Source organism: Sander vitreus, chromosome 1 (assembly GCF_031162955.1).
Source record: "Sander vitreus isolate 19-12246 chromosome 1, sanVit1, whole genome shotgun sequence".
In the NCBI taxonomy this organism is placed as follows: Eukaryota; Metazoa; Chordata; class Actinopteri; order Perciformes; family Percidae; genus Sander; species Sander vitreus.
This window is the reverse complement of record NC_135855.1, coordinates 19,023,622-19,040,472: the sequence shown is the minus strand read 5'-3', so window position 1 is coordinate 19,040,472 and position 16,851 is coordinate 19,023,622. Positions and strand designations below refer to the sequence as shown.

The following is a 16,851-nucleotide window of genomic DNA, read 5'->3' as shown; positions in this document are numbered from 1 at the left end:
CAGGTCCCACAATGTTTCATTGTTCTACAGAGAGAAGACGATAATTAATACAGCTCCACTGACTAAGGCCTTACTAAGCCTACATGATTCCCATGGCAAATTTGCTCAGTAACAATACAGTAAGCCAACGTTACTTGGATTGGCTAGCATTTGTTATAGCTAAATAACGTTAGCAGTTAGCTAACATTAAATGCTAACACACACAGCTTTACTAGTAACTTAACACAACGAAACAACAAACAGATCTTAACCATGCTAGCAACGTACATGACAGACAATATACTGTATATGATCAATACTTACACTTTATCAATCTTGTAGGAATCCGCTTTGTAGAGTGGTTTGTGTGTCCTCCAGAGTCTCTAACGTTAGCTGCACTGAAACGTCAGGACAGGCAGGCCCTGAGCTGTCACTCAAACATACTCCAAAAACTCATTAGCCAATGGGGACGCACCCCTGTAAGACCCGCCCACAAAAAGTTTGGAAGCGCAAACGAGAAAGCTGGGAGCACAACCGCACATGTGATGGAGAAAGGGAAAGACTGATCATTGAGAAAGAAGCAGAGGGAACTGTAAACAAAAGGACATAATATCAAACAAATAAATGTCCATTAGTTTACGACAAGTTTTAGGTTTTACCATTGAGATGAAATTGTTTTTGCTTGAGTTAGTGATTTTTGTTTGATACTTGAGAAGTTTTGCTTGGAATTAAAGGAACAAAAATAAACCCATACACTTGCTTTGTCACCTTTGTGGTGCAGGGAATCAATTCCTGCAAAGATCCAATTCCAAAGAAAAAAAGTAAATTCCTGCACACACTTATCACCTCTACATTAGTTTATTTAAAAAGAGTTGACATTTCTGAAAAAGAGTTGACGTTTCGTTCACAAGGATCCTTGGTTTTAAGTGTGGGAATTATTCAGTAAGAGGATACATAATTTTTCCATCAAAATTAGATGGATGTTGGACCTTAGAACATGACGCAGTTACATCCTTGTTTTAGTAGTTTTACATGACTCATTTTAGGCCAACCCCTGATGATTTTCTAACCCTAAGTATTTTTGTTTCCCCAACTTAACTAGTTCTGTTTCACAACGTTAACTATGTGTTTGAAACGGCAGCCATTACATTTAATAGAATGGTCACATCGCGGTCAGGTGTTACAGTCACGTGATAGAAACGGCCACCGTGCAGCAGGAAATATATATATATATATGAATATATATAGATATACATATATGTCTGTTTGGGAGTCATAGGAATGTGACCTATTCTATCGTGTAGTTATGAGGATGTGTTGGTTTAAATATGTATGTATGTATGTGTAGAGCAGGGAAAGGAAATGCAGAAGAACGTGTTTTAAATAGCGTTTAAAAAAAATTATAACGAAACGCAATGTGCGGCGGCCGGTGTTGATAGTGAGGCGCACCGCCACACATTAGTCTATGTGTGGGAAACACTGATGTCTCAGGCTGTACCACCTAGTGTCATACAGTCTCTCCCCTGAGCTAGCTGCAACAGCCTGAAGTGTGTAAAGTAAGATGTAAACAATAAGTACCCCAAATCATCTCCAGACTCCATCTGTAACTTGTAAACAAAATAAGACAATCAGCTATAAAACAGAAAATACAGCATCTCTGTTCTCTGCAAAGACGAACTAAATTACCCCTAATATATATATATATACAGTGGGGAGAACAAGTATTTGATACACTGCCGATTTTGCAGGTTTTCCCACTTACAAAGCATGTAGAAGTCTGTAATTTTTATCATAGGTACACTTCAACTGTGAGAGACGGAATCCAAAACAAAAATCCAGAGAATCACATTGTATGATTTTTAAATAATTAATTTGCATTTTATTGCATGACATAAGTATTTGATCACCTATCAACCAGTAAGAATTCCAGCTCTCACAGACCTGTTAGTTTTTCTTTAAGAAGCCCTCCTGTTCTCCACTCATTACCTGTATTAACTGCACCTGTTTGAACTCATTACCTGTATAAAAGACACCTGTCCACACACTCAATCAAACAGACTCCAACCTCTCCACAATGGCCAAGACCAGAGAGCTTTGTAAGGACATCAGGGATAAAATTGTAGACCTGCACAAGGCTGGGATGGGCTACAGGACAATAGGCAAGCAGCTTGGTGAGAAGGCAACAACTGTTGGCGCAATTATTAGAAAATGGAAGAAGTTCAAGATGACGGTCAATCTCCCTCAGTCTGGGGCTCCATGCAAGATCTCACCTCGTGGGGCATCAATGATCATGAGGAAGGTGAGTGATCAGCCCAGAACTACATGGCAGGACCTGGTCAATGACCTGAAGAGAGCTGGGACCACAGTCTTAAAGAAAACCATTAGTAACACACTATGCCGTCATGGATTAAAATCCTGCAGTGCACGCAAGGTCCCCCTGCTCAAGCCAGCGCATGTCCAGGCCCGTCTGAAGTTTGCCAGTGACCATCTGGATGATCCAGAGGAGGAATGGGAGAAGGTCATGTGGTCTGATGAGACAAAAATAGAGCTTTTTGGTCTAATCTCCACTCGCCGTGTTTGGAGGAAGAAGAAGGATGAGTACAACCCCAAGAACACCATCCCAACCATGAAGCATGGAGGTGGAAACATCATTCTTTGGGGATGCTTTTCTGCAAAGGGGACAGGACGACTGCACCGTATTGAGGGGAGGATGGATGGGGCCATGTATCGCAAGATCTTGGCCAACAACCTCCTTCCCTCAGTAAGAGCATTGAAGATGGGTTGTGGCTGGGTCTTCCAGCATGACAACGACCCGAAACACACAGCCAGGGCAACTAAGGAGTGGCTCCGTAAGAAGCATCTCAAGGTCCTGGAGTGGTCTAGCCAGTCTCCAGACCTGAACCCAATAGAAAATCTTTGGAGGGAGTTGAAAGTCCATATTGCCCAGCGACAGCCTCGAAACCTGAAGGATCTGGAGAAGGTCTGTATGGAGGAGTGGGCCAAAATCCCTGCTGCAGTGTGTGCAAAACTGGTCAAGAACTACAGAAACGTATGATCTCTGTAATTGCAAACACAGGTTTCTGTACCAAATATTAAGTTCTGCTTTTCTGATGTATCAAATACTTATGTCATGCAATAAAATGCAAATTAATTACTTAAAAATCATACAATGTGATTTTCTGGATTTTTGTTTTAGATTCTGTCACTCACAGTTGAAGAGTACCTATGATAAAAATTACAGACTTCTACATGCTTTGTAAGTGGGAAAACCTGCAAAATCGGCAGTGTATTAAATACTTGTTCTCCCCACTGTATATACCTCTTTTTTGATGAAGCTGGGTTGCATTGAATAATTGCACAATTCTGCTTGGCTGAGACCGGACCCCTGGATATTAATATAAGTGCATGCAATGTTAATTGGCAATACCAGGTTTGAGTATTAATCTTTATGTTTTAAATTCACCTCTCTTTAAATGGATCTCCTCTGTACTCACCTGTCCTCTAAATCGCTCCATTCAGTCAAGCAGGTGAGCTTAATATCCTGCCCTGTCAATAGCCACTAAGAGGAGGCAGACTTTATGTTCCTTGGTTCTCATGACAGGCACTCTAAAATGCTGGCCTGAGGGCAGGAGCTCAAACTCATTTTGCGAGGGCTGGTCAGGACAGTCTTGAAAGGTATTGGCTTTCCTCAGTGCTGGCCTGTTAGACTGTAATTATGAGAGCTAGACAGGAATTGCCCAAATGATCTTATTTGTCATTTTTACTCCTAAGCTTTTCTCACTAAACAAGTAAACTTTTCCACACCAGGCTACAATACACAATGTAAAAACAGACTTAAGTAAGGCAAAAGTTCTGTACAACAGTCACTGCAGTACAAAGCTTTGCAGCTTTAACACTTAAGTATTCCATCTCCTACGGACAGTCACTCAATAGTGGTTTAGTTGTGACACAATAGCAATCATTTAACCATAACCAAGTAGTTTCAGTTACCTAAACATAATCATACCTGAACCACAGGGTGGCAGATCAGAATACACTCATGAGTCATGCTGTTAGGGATCGCTGACAAATGATCTGTTTTGTTGTTTGTATAAGGACTTATTGTCCTGATTTTGTTGGAAGTGCTTAGCAGTGCTTCCAAAGTCCCACATTTTCTTACAGGTCACTGGCGATGATTTGAAATTGTGAACTGTGCTGAAACAATGAAACTTCAACAGTGATAAGTCAGCAACAGATACTTGTGATATTTTACTATAGTTTTCTTATTATCAACAAATGTCACGAAAAGACCAAAACCAACAATGAATTGATCCTATTAACAAGTATTTTATGTGTAACCTTTGTACCATAGACTTCCATTGTTATTGTTGCACTGGCTGATACATTTCTTCTTTATGATGAACCTTGGCACTGAAGTTTATTTTGATTTGATCCCACATACACCATCTTGCTGCTGTAAATACACTAGTGTAACAAATCCACAGCTGAAAATACTCACCTACAAAAACATTATTGAAGGCCTTAACACACCAGGGATGAAACCAAAAAAATTTAACATAAATCCAGAGCATTCATTGACAATTTTTGATGTTCAAACCTTTCACCCAAAGACTGACACAAATAGTCATGATCCGTGCATTCCTCTGAAAATTAAAGGTTTGTACACAATCGTCACACAATTATCGAAGTATAGAAATATATCTGTGAGTATATACAACAGAAATAATTTATCAGGTTTCATAGTATACTCTACCTTTCACAATGATTACATGTAATTTCTGACACGTATAATTTCCATAGCATAACAATAGCTAATGCACTTGGAAATTAGTGTTTCTCCATAGGTTACCTTGACAACGAAGAATGTTTACCCCTCTTTTAAAGGCTACTCACCATCACAAGCAAGTTTAACTGCTATAAAAAAGGGTACTATTTTGCGTGATTAAATGAATCAATTGATCAATATCGATATATGTGTTTGACGGTATGAACAGAATTATCATATTCCTGTGCAATTGCAGAGATGTAAAATATTTCCAGCCTTTTTCTTTGTTTCCTATTCCTTTGTACGATCATATTAATTTCCCACTATTTTTATGAAACTGTGGCAGTTCAGTGGGCAATCTGTTTTGGGTATTGATTCATGCACAGCAGAAAAGGTCATGGTCCCTGTTTGTTTTTTTGGTTTGGTTGTTAATGTACCTATTTCCAAACCGATGATTTAATGCAGGGGCGTGGCAGGAATTTTGGGCCCCATGACAAAAAAATCTAATTGGGCCCCCTCTGCGCAGCTGTTGTCACCACTTCTCTAGGACCTAACTGTCCCATCAAAAGCTTTACATAACTCTAATTAAAGGCTTGCAACTGTCTTGCTTCTTGTAGTTCAATACAGTTAATATTGTCTGTATCTTACATGCAGACTCAGGTAAGCTACTCACTCTTTTCCAACTTTCCAACTGTCCAGCATCCAGTACAGACAGTAGTAGTTGTTTTTTGTTATTAATGTGTTTGAATTTCTGTCATTAATAAATATTTCATTTTCTTTTTTGTAATGGTAAAAAGAGCAAGAGAGACAGAGAAATCCCCACAGACTCCCTGCAATTATGCTAACTGGCATGTCATTGAACACAATGTTGCTCACCTTCTTCAATTGGGACAGGGAGGGGCACAGTTAGGGGGAGACTGGGGTGCTGCTGACTCATCTGTTGTTAAGTCTGCTAAAAGGGGCAGGGACAATGATTTAATATGAATATCTTGCTAAACGTTTCCCTGCACTGATTAAATGGTGATTAAATGTACGCTAACACTAGTCTGTAGCTAGCTAGCATATTTCACTATGGACATTAAGCCAACTATAGGCTACCCACCTTTCTTGGCGAAAAACTGGGTTACAGTTTGACACCCTTTCCTTTGTCTTTTCTCTCACTCTTTTCTCTCTTTCTTTTTTTGAAAACCAGATTTTGATTTAACGTTACTTGGCAACATTGTGGTCACTGTAGTTCTGGCAGATCTGCTGACTGCAACTAAACACCATCACTGAGTGCGCTGAGGCAGGACCAAACCATTTCATGCAGATACAGGGGTGTGGTCGGTCAATATGGATGTTTACTTTTTGGTTAATGGGGATATTTAACTTTTACTGCCAAAAACAAGTAAAAACAAAGAGATCATTAATTTTATTATTATATTTGAAATATATATACTGGTGATGGTTTAATAATTTTATATTAGTTTTTACCTATTTTCTGGGGCCCCTGTCAGTCATGGGCCCTTGGAATTGTCCTAACTTTTCCCCCATATACGGCGCCATCCATCCATCCATCCATCTTCGTCCGATTATCCGGTATCGGGTCTCGGCAGGAGCAGCTCCAGCAGGGGACCCCAAACTTCCCTTTCCCGAGCCACATTAACCAGCTCAGACTGGGCGATCCCGAGGCGTTCCCATACCAGGTTGGAGATATAATTCCCTCCACCTAGTCCTATGTCTTCCCCGAGGCCTCCTCCCAGCTGGACGTGCCTGGAACACCTCCCTAGGGAGGCACCCAGGAGGCATCCTTACCAGATGCCCGAACCACCTCAACTGGCTCCTTTTGACGCGAAGGAGCAGCGGCTCTACTCTGAGCTCCTCACGGATGACTGTGCTTCTCACCCTATCTCTAAGGGAGATGCCAGCCACCCTCCTGAGGAAACCCATTTTGGCCGCTTGTAACCTGGATCTTGTTCTTTCGGTTATGACCCAGCCTTCATGACCATAGGTGAGGGTAGGAACGAAAACTGACCGGTAGATTGAGAGCTTTGCCTTCTGGCTCAGCTCTCTTTTCGTCACAACGGTGCGATAAATTAAATGTAATACCAGCCCCGCTGCGCCGATTCACTGACCAATTTCCCGCTCCATTTTCCCCTCACTCGCGAACAAGACCCCAAGGTATTTAAACTCCTTCACTTGGGGTAAGGACTCATTCCCTACCTGGAGTAGGCACTCTATCGGTTTCCTGCTGAGAACCATGGCCTCAGATTTAGAGGTGCTGATCCTCATCCCAGCCACTTCACACTCGGCTGTGAACCGATCCAGTGAGTGCTGAAGGTCACAGGCCAATGATGCCATCAGGACCACATCATCTGCAAAGAGCAGCGATGAGATCCCCAGCCCACCAAACTGCAACCCCTCTCCACCCCGACTACACCTCGATATCCTGTCCATAAATACTACAAACAGGATTGGTGACAAAGCGCAGCCCTGGGGGAGGCCAACCCTCACCTGAAACAAGTCCGACTTACTGCCGAGAACCCGGACACAGCTCTCACTTTGGTCGTACAGAGATTGGATGGCCCTGAGAAGGGACCCCCTCACCCCGTACTCCCGCAGCACCTCCCACAGTATCTCCCGGGGCACCCGGTCATACGCCTTCTCCAGATCCACAAAACACATGTAGACTGGTTGGGCATACTCCCAGGCTTCCTCCAGGATCCTTGCAAGAGTAAAGATCTGGTCCGTTGTTCCACGACCAGGACAGAATCCGCATTGTTCCTCTTCAACCCGAGGTTCGACTATCGGCCGAACCCTCCTTTCCAGCACCTTGGAGTAGACTTTACTATATATACTACACAGCACCCCTGATTTAAAGTGATGTAAGAAGTACTGTATGTACCTGATTTCATTACTTGCCATCAGATGTTTCTAAGTGATGCTTAACAATAAAGCAAAGGATTTGATTGCTTTTGGTGCCTTATCGAATTCATGTTTGACAAAAAGGACTAAGTTAAGCACCGAGATATGTAATTAAAAAGTAATAACAAGCATGATACGTAGTCATGATTTATGCATTCATTGATATGCTTTCACAATTTAGAAAATACAAATGCAAATAAATAAATAAATCTGAAGTGTTGTCGCTGTCTGTCTAACTGGAGTCATTAGCATGCATGCAAGTCAATGATGTGTTTTATGTATAAGCTATTTGTAGGCGTAGCACACTAAAATTTAATTTCCACTTGATGTCACACATCCTCTTACAAACACAAGAGTTGCTCTAGAGATGTCTTTCTTACACTGTGTGTGTGTGTGTGTGTGTGTGTGTGTGTGTGTGTGTGTGTGTGTGTGTTTGTTCATATGCAGGTACTGGCAGGTTCCTTTTGTGTTTGTGATTATTGGCAGTCAACACATTTGGAGAAGGGACCCTTTCTTTGTTCTCCTAGTTAGACCCATGTCATAGACACATGATGGAGCAAAGCACCCTGAGGGTTTTGCACTGCGTTTTGTTAATGCTCAGAGATGATGTGAACATATTGACGTGTGTGGGTAAACAGAAGTAAAATGTCTGTGTGAGTGTTTATTATCTCTGAGCTGACCTGTGTCCTCTGTGTTATGACAGATGCTATGTTACTGGTGGCAGCCAGACTGGAGGGACCCTTCAACATTGAAGCAGTTATAGAGCCAGTTGACATCAAGATCTCTGAGGCCATCATGACCATGCAGAGCAACAGCGTGCACGTGTCAGCCAAGGTACTGTCTTCTGAATGAGCTTTGTTCACCATGCTATGATGTGTTTTGCTCTAAAAATGATTTATCTTTACATTGAAAACATTGTATACATTAACTAATTTATACTTAATTTTATTTTTTGTAAGGTCGTATTTTATAAATAAGTGCAAAACAGATAACATAGAAATGTACAAACAATTGACAGGACAATTACAATGAGACAATACAAAATGTGAATAGAAAAAGAAAGGAAAGGAAAACAAACAGGTAATGTAACAGTAAACAGTGAGCATAATAAGTGGGTTTTTGAGTCTACTTCAATTTAGTAAATTCTAATTATTGCAAATTTATTTATCCATCTTAATTCTCATGGTGTGGGTGAAAATTCCCCTTAGATCATTGGGCCTGACCCTTTGCTGTTTGAGCACCAGACTGTACTACTCTATGCCCATTGAGATCAGACTACATCTTAAGCATATTTTGAAGCTTTCTTTTATATTAAAACATTTATAAATATTTGTTGGGTTTTATCATCCCTCCTTGGCCATTTTATTTTACTTTTTTATTTTAACTTTTATTTAATGCTATATCACAAACTATGTCATAGCCTGATACAGGGTGGGTTTACTTTTTCGATATTTAACAAAAAATCTAGCCGTAACTTTAATCAAAGTGGAGTCCAAACCTAAGCACACCTGGGATGCATGACGGGGATACTGGTCTTTTAGTCATTTAGTGGTATATAAAGGTGATTTTAGGAGACTGTTTAACATGTAAGAGAAGAAACTAATTTCCTCTTTAGACTTCAAATTGCTAATCAGTCTTTGGAAGAGTTTTGAATTTCAAGCAGCACATTCAGGATATTATCACACACAGAATAGTATGTCATTGTCTTTTTTGTCAAAAGGCAGGCTTTTCAGTTCAACTTTTTATTCAGACCCTTTGGTGTAGTCTGGCCTATCTTCATGCCAGAGTTACAAAAGTCAGTGGGAACTAAATGTCACATTCTTTTTCATATCAAGAGGGCTGCAATTTACAACTTTACCCGTTGTCTATGCACTTGACGCCTCTTCCCTACAAGGTTGTACTTAGCAGACAGATTGCTTTGAGATTACAGTCTTTCCCCCACAGTCACATTTTAACCATATGTACTTTCATTCTGCTGCACAGACCTGTTGAAAATCAGTTTGCTTGTAATGTTGTTAATGTTTGCTTGATGTAAAGGATCACAGAATTGTAATCATTGTGAAGAATTGATAAATATTAGAGAAAAGACAGCCTCTTGTCCTGACAGCCGTCTGAAGACATCTATTCTCACAATGAACCTCTATGAACTACACATTGATTAGTGTAAGGTTCCCACAATATTAATTTAACTTCTATTTCTGTCTCGCTATTAACAACAACACTTGAGTTTATATTTTAGGAGAGTTAAATCACTTTCTTTGTGTAAAAGCAGTGTTTGTCCAAGAGTAGAGTGTTAAAGAAAATTAAGACATCCAAAGCCAAAATTGTCATGGTTGCAAATCAGAATACCATTGGTCTATGACATATAATAAGATATGTTATTGGCCACATTAAAACCAAATACTAACTAATAGTGTTCAGGTTTATACACTAACTCAAAACTCATTTACATATATCTTTGTGATAAATTGGTTGCAGTCTGAGCTAAAAAAGGTTTTGACCTAGAAATCTTCGTAAAATATATGAGATTTTTATTTCATTTTGAAGCCACTATGTGGTACTGTAACAATAGCTTTCAATTGCATGTGAGTAACAGCATATCAAGGGTTAATAATGTTCTTTTTTTGCCAGCAATATGGCACTTCCTGTAAAAGGAGAGTCGGGCACTGATAGACAGCATTGGTTCCAGGCTGGCTCTATATAGTTTTCTATCTCAAATCACAGACCAGAAATTGTGCTGTGAGCAAATTGACAAAAGCTTTTGAAGGGAAAAATGTCAGTGGTGTAAGCAAACTACAACTTTTGTGGGATCAAATTGGATGTGTATTCTACAAAGAAATAGACTTATCCTTGGCTCAGTGTAGAGTCCATGCGGCTTCGGACTGCAGATAACCTTGTTTCTATTCAGTACTATTAAGCACTGCAATGAGAAGCTCACATCTCACAATAATTAAGAAATATTGTGTTAATGTTGCAAAATCAGACAATTTCCTAAAGATGCTGTAAATACTAAACACCAGTCTGTATCCTCTTTCGATTTTGTCTTGTGTTTGCCCCCTCTCTGTGGTAATTGTATCTTCCTCTGTTCATTCTATGTTTATTTTAGGTTTTTCAAGGGTGTGGCCAGCCAAAGCCATCAGGAATAGGCAGGTCTGCGCGTGGCATCTCAGATGTGTTCAGTGCTCGCTTCAGACCCTACACCCCTGAAGAGAGGCCAACTACCGCAGCTGGAACAAGCCTGGATAGACTGGTATGTACAGACATGAGATAAGAATATTGTAAACTGTGATTGGAAGGTTAATGAAGAAATAAATGAATGGTTAAATGAAATAGAAAAAATAGGGTTAACACTTTACTTGAAGGGGTGTGCGTAAGACTGAGATGACACATGTCATGAACAAGAAGGAGTCTTTATAACTGTTTATGACTAGTATAGTATAAGTGTCATTCGGAAAATGATGACACTGTTTGCATTGTTTGAGATGTTTGTGTTATGACAACTTGACATTGTCAGAGACAATCTCTTTGTTATGACAACTTGACATTAAGCCAGACAACATAACCTGGTTTATATATGTCAAAGCAGGCCTAATTATCAAACTTAAGGAAACTATTTAGGTTTATGTGTTGACATCACATTAAACTGTCATAAGTGGTTGGTTTTGACTTTGTCTGTCATGAGACCATTATAATTGTGTCGTGAATATTTTCCTTCACCTCAAGTAAAGTGAAACAATTTGGACTTGGTCATTAATAGGTCATTCAATGTTATAAGTCCAGTTTGATGACAGTTAATATAGTACGGAGGTAAATAACTGAGTTTAGGACAGATAGTGTTAGCTTTAGGCTACTTGTTGCTTAAGTAACAGCTAGCTGTTAGCTAGTTACCTCTGTTAGACTCAGGCCCGGGAGCCAGTAGCAAAACCTGGAAAGAAAACCATCTTGGTACTGTATTCCCTGTCGTCAAACTGGCCTCCTCTGTAAGTCTCAGAGGCTGTGTTTGGTCCCGTCCGGCCGTGTTCACTGAAAGCTCTGTTAACCGTTTTGCATTTCCTAGGATGGCGAAGGCATGACCCACCCTACTCTGCCTTTGATTGGCTAGTACTTGCCTTCATTTGTTGGTTTGGTTAGAATTAGGCAGGAGTAGTGAGATTGGTTAGGGTTAGGGTAAGAATACCAGGGTAAGCCAATCAGAGGAAGAGTAAGGCAGAGTAGGGCGGGACATGCCTTCGCCATTTCAGAAAACTCAAATTCGCTGCCGGGACTGGGAGCTCCCTGTGTCGACAGCCGGATATGGGACTCTGAGCTCCCAGTGTGGACAAACAGATTTGACGAAGTCGCCATACCAGGACCAAAACTCCTAAAATAACTCTATAATCGTTGGGCTTTCATTTTGAAGCCTAATTAAGTCTGAAGCAGCCAATTCATGATGGTTTTATTGAAGACATCTATATTCTACCACAAAATGATGCTGAACGCTCTTCCTTCCTCACTCTGTTTTTTACAAGCCCAGCTACCCAGAAGTGTGTTAACCAATGGCCAACTTCAATGTACTTGAAGTTGGACTCTCAAAAACTGTTAACACACAGACCAGAAAACAAATAGAGGCCCTAAAAGATTCAAAGAAAAGTAATTATATATCCATGTTCATGTAGTCCATGTAGACCCCAGGTTCTGTGTGAATTACACAACGCTGTGATTAGAGTAAACATACTTCAGTTTCTTACACTCTCAGTGCCAGAGGTTGCAGAAAGAACATGCTTTGCACTAACCTACTCTGACATATTGTTTTGGATATATTCCTCAGTGTGTATTGCTGCAGGAAAAGAGCCATTAGAACCGATTACAAAATGTACAATATCACAAAAAGTGTGACCTGTACCCTATCCAAGAATTTATACTGCTCCCAGAATCAGTGTTGAGGAAGCTAAAACAGATTCAACATCCACCCACCAAAGTTCAGGATGATGACAAATCCTAAGACATTAATTGAGGCTATAAAAGATCCATTCAAGTTGACAAGGTGTTAAATCAGGCCCTACAACCCAAAACTCTGATCTCTGTAGCCTACAGCTGTGCATCTTTTCCTGCTTTGCTACAACATGTATGCTGCTGTGATGTCTCTAGGTGCTCACAAGGGCATAATAAATATCACATTTTAAATGCATCATAATGTAATTGTAAAAGGAGTAAAATATTCAATTTTTTTCCCATGTCAATCTGCATTATTGTCATACATTTGAATGTCAAAAGGTGGACTGATAATTAAAGCAGTATGATACAGTGTTAGTCCTTCTAATAATAACACAACATGGTGTCTAGAAAACCCTTAATCGATTTTTCTCTTTAACAAATGTGTTATGTTGTACAAGATTAATGTAAATTGAATGAATTAAACTGAAAGACATTTCAGTGGAATAATTACTACATGTAAGGCCATGGATTGGATATTATTAAACCATATTTTTATGTCACTAATTTGTACTTTGACCAACCAATTTAATAAATGCTTCTTTATGTAATCCTCTGTTCAATTGGCAAATCCATTTAACATTATGTCCTTTTAAATAAAAGGCACAGTTGATAATCTTCTGCTGTACAAGTTGTTTGATAGGATTAAAATGGAAAATATGCAGGAGCAGAGAAGCAGATTAAAGGCTGCAGAGTGTAATGTGTCATCCATTCTAGTTGTAATTGTAAAAAAATAAACATGTTAAGTGAACTACAATAATTGTGTGAATCACCAGGGGTCTCATTTATAAAACTGTGCGTAGGATCCTTACTATAAGTGTACATACGCCCAAAAGCCCAAAATGGCGTACGCCCAAAAAAAGTCAGATTTATAAAACCGTGTGTACGCACACCTGTAAGCAATGTTCCCTTTATAAATCACAGATTACCCTCAAGTGTGCGTACATGAATCAGCCTCTCATGCCGCCCTGTACACGCCCATTTTTAACCATAAATAGTCAATGCAAAGCACCTTGTGAATGCTGATCAGTATATGAATGACACTGGCAGTTGTTACACCGAATCATGATGACTGGCGGAGAAAAAGCAAAAAACTTCTCAGACATTCAGGAATTGCTGCAAATTGAATTATAATTTCGGCCTGTTCTTGCACAGTGTAGGGAAACCTGATCTATAACTACATGTATTAATAATATGTCCAAAACGGCAGGCATTACGGCACTCGGGGACAGCTTCGATGTACCAGACGTATATAATAAGATTTAACAGAAATATCTTACATCCAAACAAGCCTTAGTGATAAAGTTAAATTTAAAAAAAAACACTTAGCTGTCTGACATTTCCCTCTGGAAACAGCCGGTTTCCCCCAGAGTGGCGAGTACCTGTATTTGGACCGGGATGGCACGGTTCCAGCGCGTTGCCCTCTCTACTGGACCAAATTCAGTACATAGATCCAAGAGCTCAGCTTTAGAAAATCTAAATCGGCATATTAGCCAGTCATCGTCATGGTCCCTGAAGTCGCTTTTTCTCCTGATTCTTCCATTAGCGTAGTCCTCCTGCAGGGCCAGCAGTGCCATCATGCAGCATTACGCACAGGTTCACCGCAGTATTTAGGGTATTTGATGCTATCCTGTATTCCAGTCAGGCCATCTCCTCCTCCTGCGCTCCGTAGCGGACAATGTGACAGCGAGACAGCGCCGATTAAACATTAAGAACGAATTTTTATTTAAGATTTGAGTTGGAGGTGTTTATGGAACAATTATCACTCAGTACAAGCGCAAATAACACTGCTGGATTTAATCTTCATGGTAACGTGGATGATATGGAGTGAAAAAATGTGCATGAGGCATCAATACTTGGAAAATATTACGAGTAATTGTTATTCCCACATTTACTTTCTGCAGTCTGACTTCAGTTCACCACCTCACCATCTGCGTCGCCAATTCCTATTTTGTCTCCAAAATGTGCGTACGCATGGGTCAGAGTTTGCGTGGAGGACCGCGCATTCTCCCGTCAAGTTTGTTTTTTATAAATCACAACCTTTGCGTGGGAAGTGGTGTTTGCACATTTTCAGCCCCGTTTTGTGCATATGCCACGTTTATAAATGAGACCCCTGATCCTTTTAAAATGTAGTTGTTCAAACAGCAGATCATTACATACAAGGCTTGTTGAAAAAAAACTACTGTTATAAGACTAATTCCCCTTGTAGCGCTGATGTCTGTATGTAGGTCCTGATCTTTGCACTGATCAGATTTGATGGCAGCAGATTTTTAAAATGATTTCACAGTAGAAAATTTATCAGGAATAAAATGGTTTGAGGTACTACATTTCATAGTGAGAGGAGGCTGGTGGATGGAATATTCAGCTGCACCATCTATCAGTTAACTTTTTACTTCACTAACTAATAGACATTCTTTTGCTCCGATTCTTTCTCTCAGTCTCTCCATTTTTCCGATGTCCAATTAAATCTCTTTCTTCTTCATTTCTCTGCTGCTCCCAGAGGGTTGTGTGGAGGACAATGCAACACAGTGTAAGCCTACCATTCATCCTCTTACTTTCACCAAGTGATCTGTCTTGTGGTGTTTTAATCAAACTGCCTATTGAGCTTGGCTTCTTTACATTATTCAAAGTTGATATTGATTGCTTGTTTGTGACATGGCTGTTTATTTACTTTGATTGAATTATTTTGGGTGTTTTATAGTCTAGGGAGGTCAGTATTTATTATTTTTTTGTCCATTTCTTGTTTTGTCTAAAATAATCTATCTTTGCAGCAAAAGTGGTTTAGTGGTTACGGCTGTTATTGCCTAACAGTGAGACGGTTGTTAGTTTGAATCTCTGACATTGTTACTACTGTTTGAATTTCACATATTTCTTTAGGGTTCCCTCAGGGTTTTCCTACTATTAAAAGACATGCAACCCAGGTTGATTGAGCACTTCAAATAATTTGCCCATAGCTGTAACATGATATGCGTGTTAACTAGAGATGCACCAATTACAACTTTCTAGGCCGATTCCGATTTCCGATTTTTTTTTAGTTAGGCCAGCCGATACCGATTTTAGCCGATTCCGATTTCATTTTTTCTAACTACTTTACAGCACACACAAATATTTATTTTCTGTCTTTTCTTTAATAGAACATTTTGCACAGAACATAGAAAAAAAATTGAACAGATAATGGATCACTATAAAATAGAACTATATAAAATTCACACACATCTAAAGTGCAAATGTGAACCATTTCTTTCTTTTCACATCCAATATCCAACAAAAAAAATGTGATTTTGGTTTTTGGTGTCGTCCCTCCACGCCCTACTCTTTCCTTGCAGGTGTTGCATATTGCAAACTTGTTATCTTCTGCACACACAGCTGACATGTTGCAGGTTAATTCACGAGGTTCCCTACATGTGTGAGAATAGCGCGGACACGCGCTTCACACCGCAAGCGGGTACGTGCGGCACACGGCGGAAAAGTTGAGAGAAAGGAAAAAGAGACTGTGCTGAACTGAACTGTAACTCGTATATAACTTATGTTGTCAGTTAATTGTAGCATTGACCGGCATGAAATCGGCATATGTCAGACTGACCTGCCGGTCGCCGGTCATGGCCGAGCATGTGAAAACCGGCCAATTCCGGTCACCGGCCAGTCTATCGGTGCATCTCTAGTGTTAACCCTTGCCAACCCATGCGTGTTGATGACCTAGCAAAGATTGGTTTCCATACTTTTTTCCCAGTGCATGCTGGGATAAGCTTGTGCACCAGTTGTGATGTAGAGAAAGAAAGAGTATGCTCTCTAGTCTTTGCTTGATTTTGTGCATGAATTTTTGTTGATTACCAATAACTAGTGTAGTGCCCGTTGAAAATGTGCTTGTTTGGAACGGGCCGATTGCTTGGCCTGTGGTATTGCTGCTTGTAGAATTCTTCAAAACCAAATTGTACCCCAAAATTACTTACAGAAGGACCCCAAACCACTTAATATGCAACTCCGCTGTATAGCCTACTACTGACTTACAGTGTAGGCTTCTTCTACATCAGAGGAAGACATTGTACTACTCTTTTTACCTGACAGATAACGCTGCAGATTCAGAATGTAATCACAAATAAAGCTGCAGGCAGCGTTGGACGGGCTCTCGCGCCTCTGCACGCTTCAGGGTTACTGGCAGACGCCGCTCCTTGCGACCGTGCTTTTGCGCGGCACTCAGACACTGCAAATTGTCACCAATGAAAAGGGAACTC

General features: G+C 40.2%; 1 protein-coding gene across 1 annotated transcript in view; it reads left to right on the top strand.

Moving 5' to 3' along the window:
* Positions 1-16,851, top strand: part of gpc6a (glypican 6a) — a 166,758-nt gene that overhangs the window by 119,975 nt on the left and 29,932 nt on the right. Inside the window, exons 5-6 of the mRNA XM_078257227.1 lie at positions 8,352-8,482; positions 10,755-10,898. Of these exons, the coding sequence (XP_078113353.1) occupies positions 8,352-8,482; positions 10,755-10,898 (275 nt within the window). The remainder of the gene's footprint in view (positions 1-8,351; positions 8,483-10,754; positions 10,899-16,851) is intronic.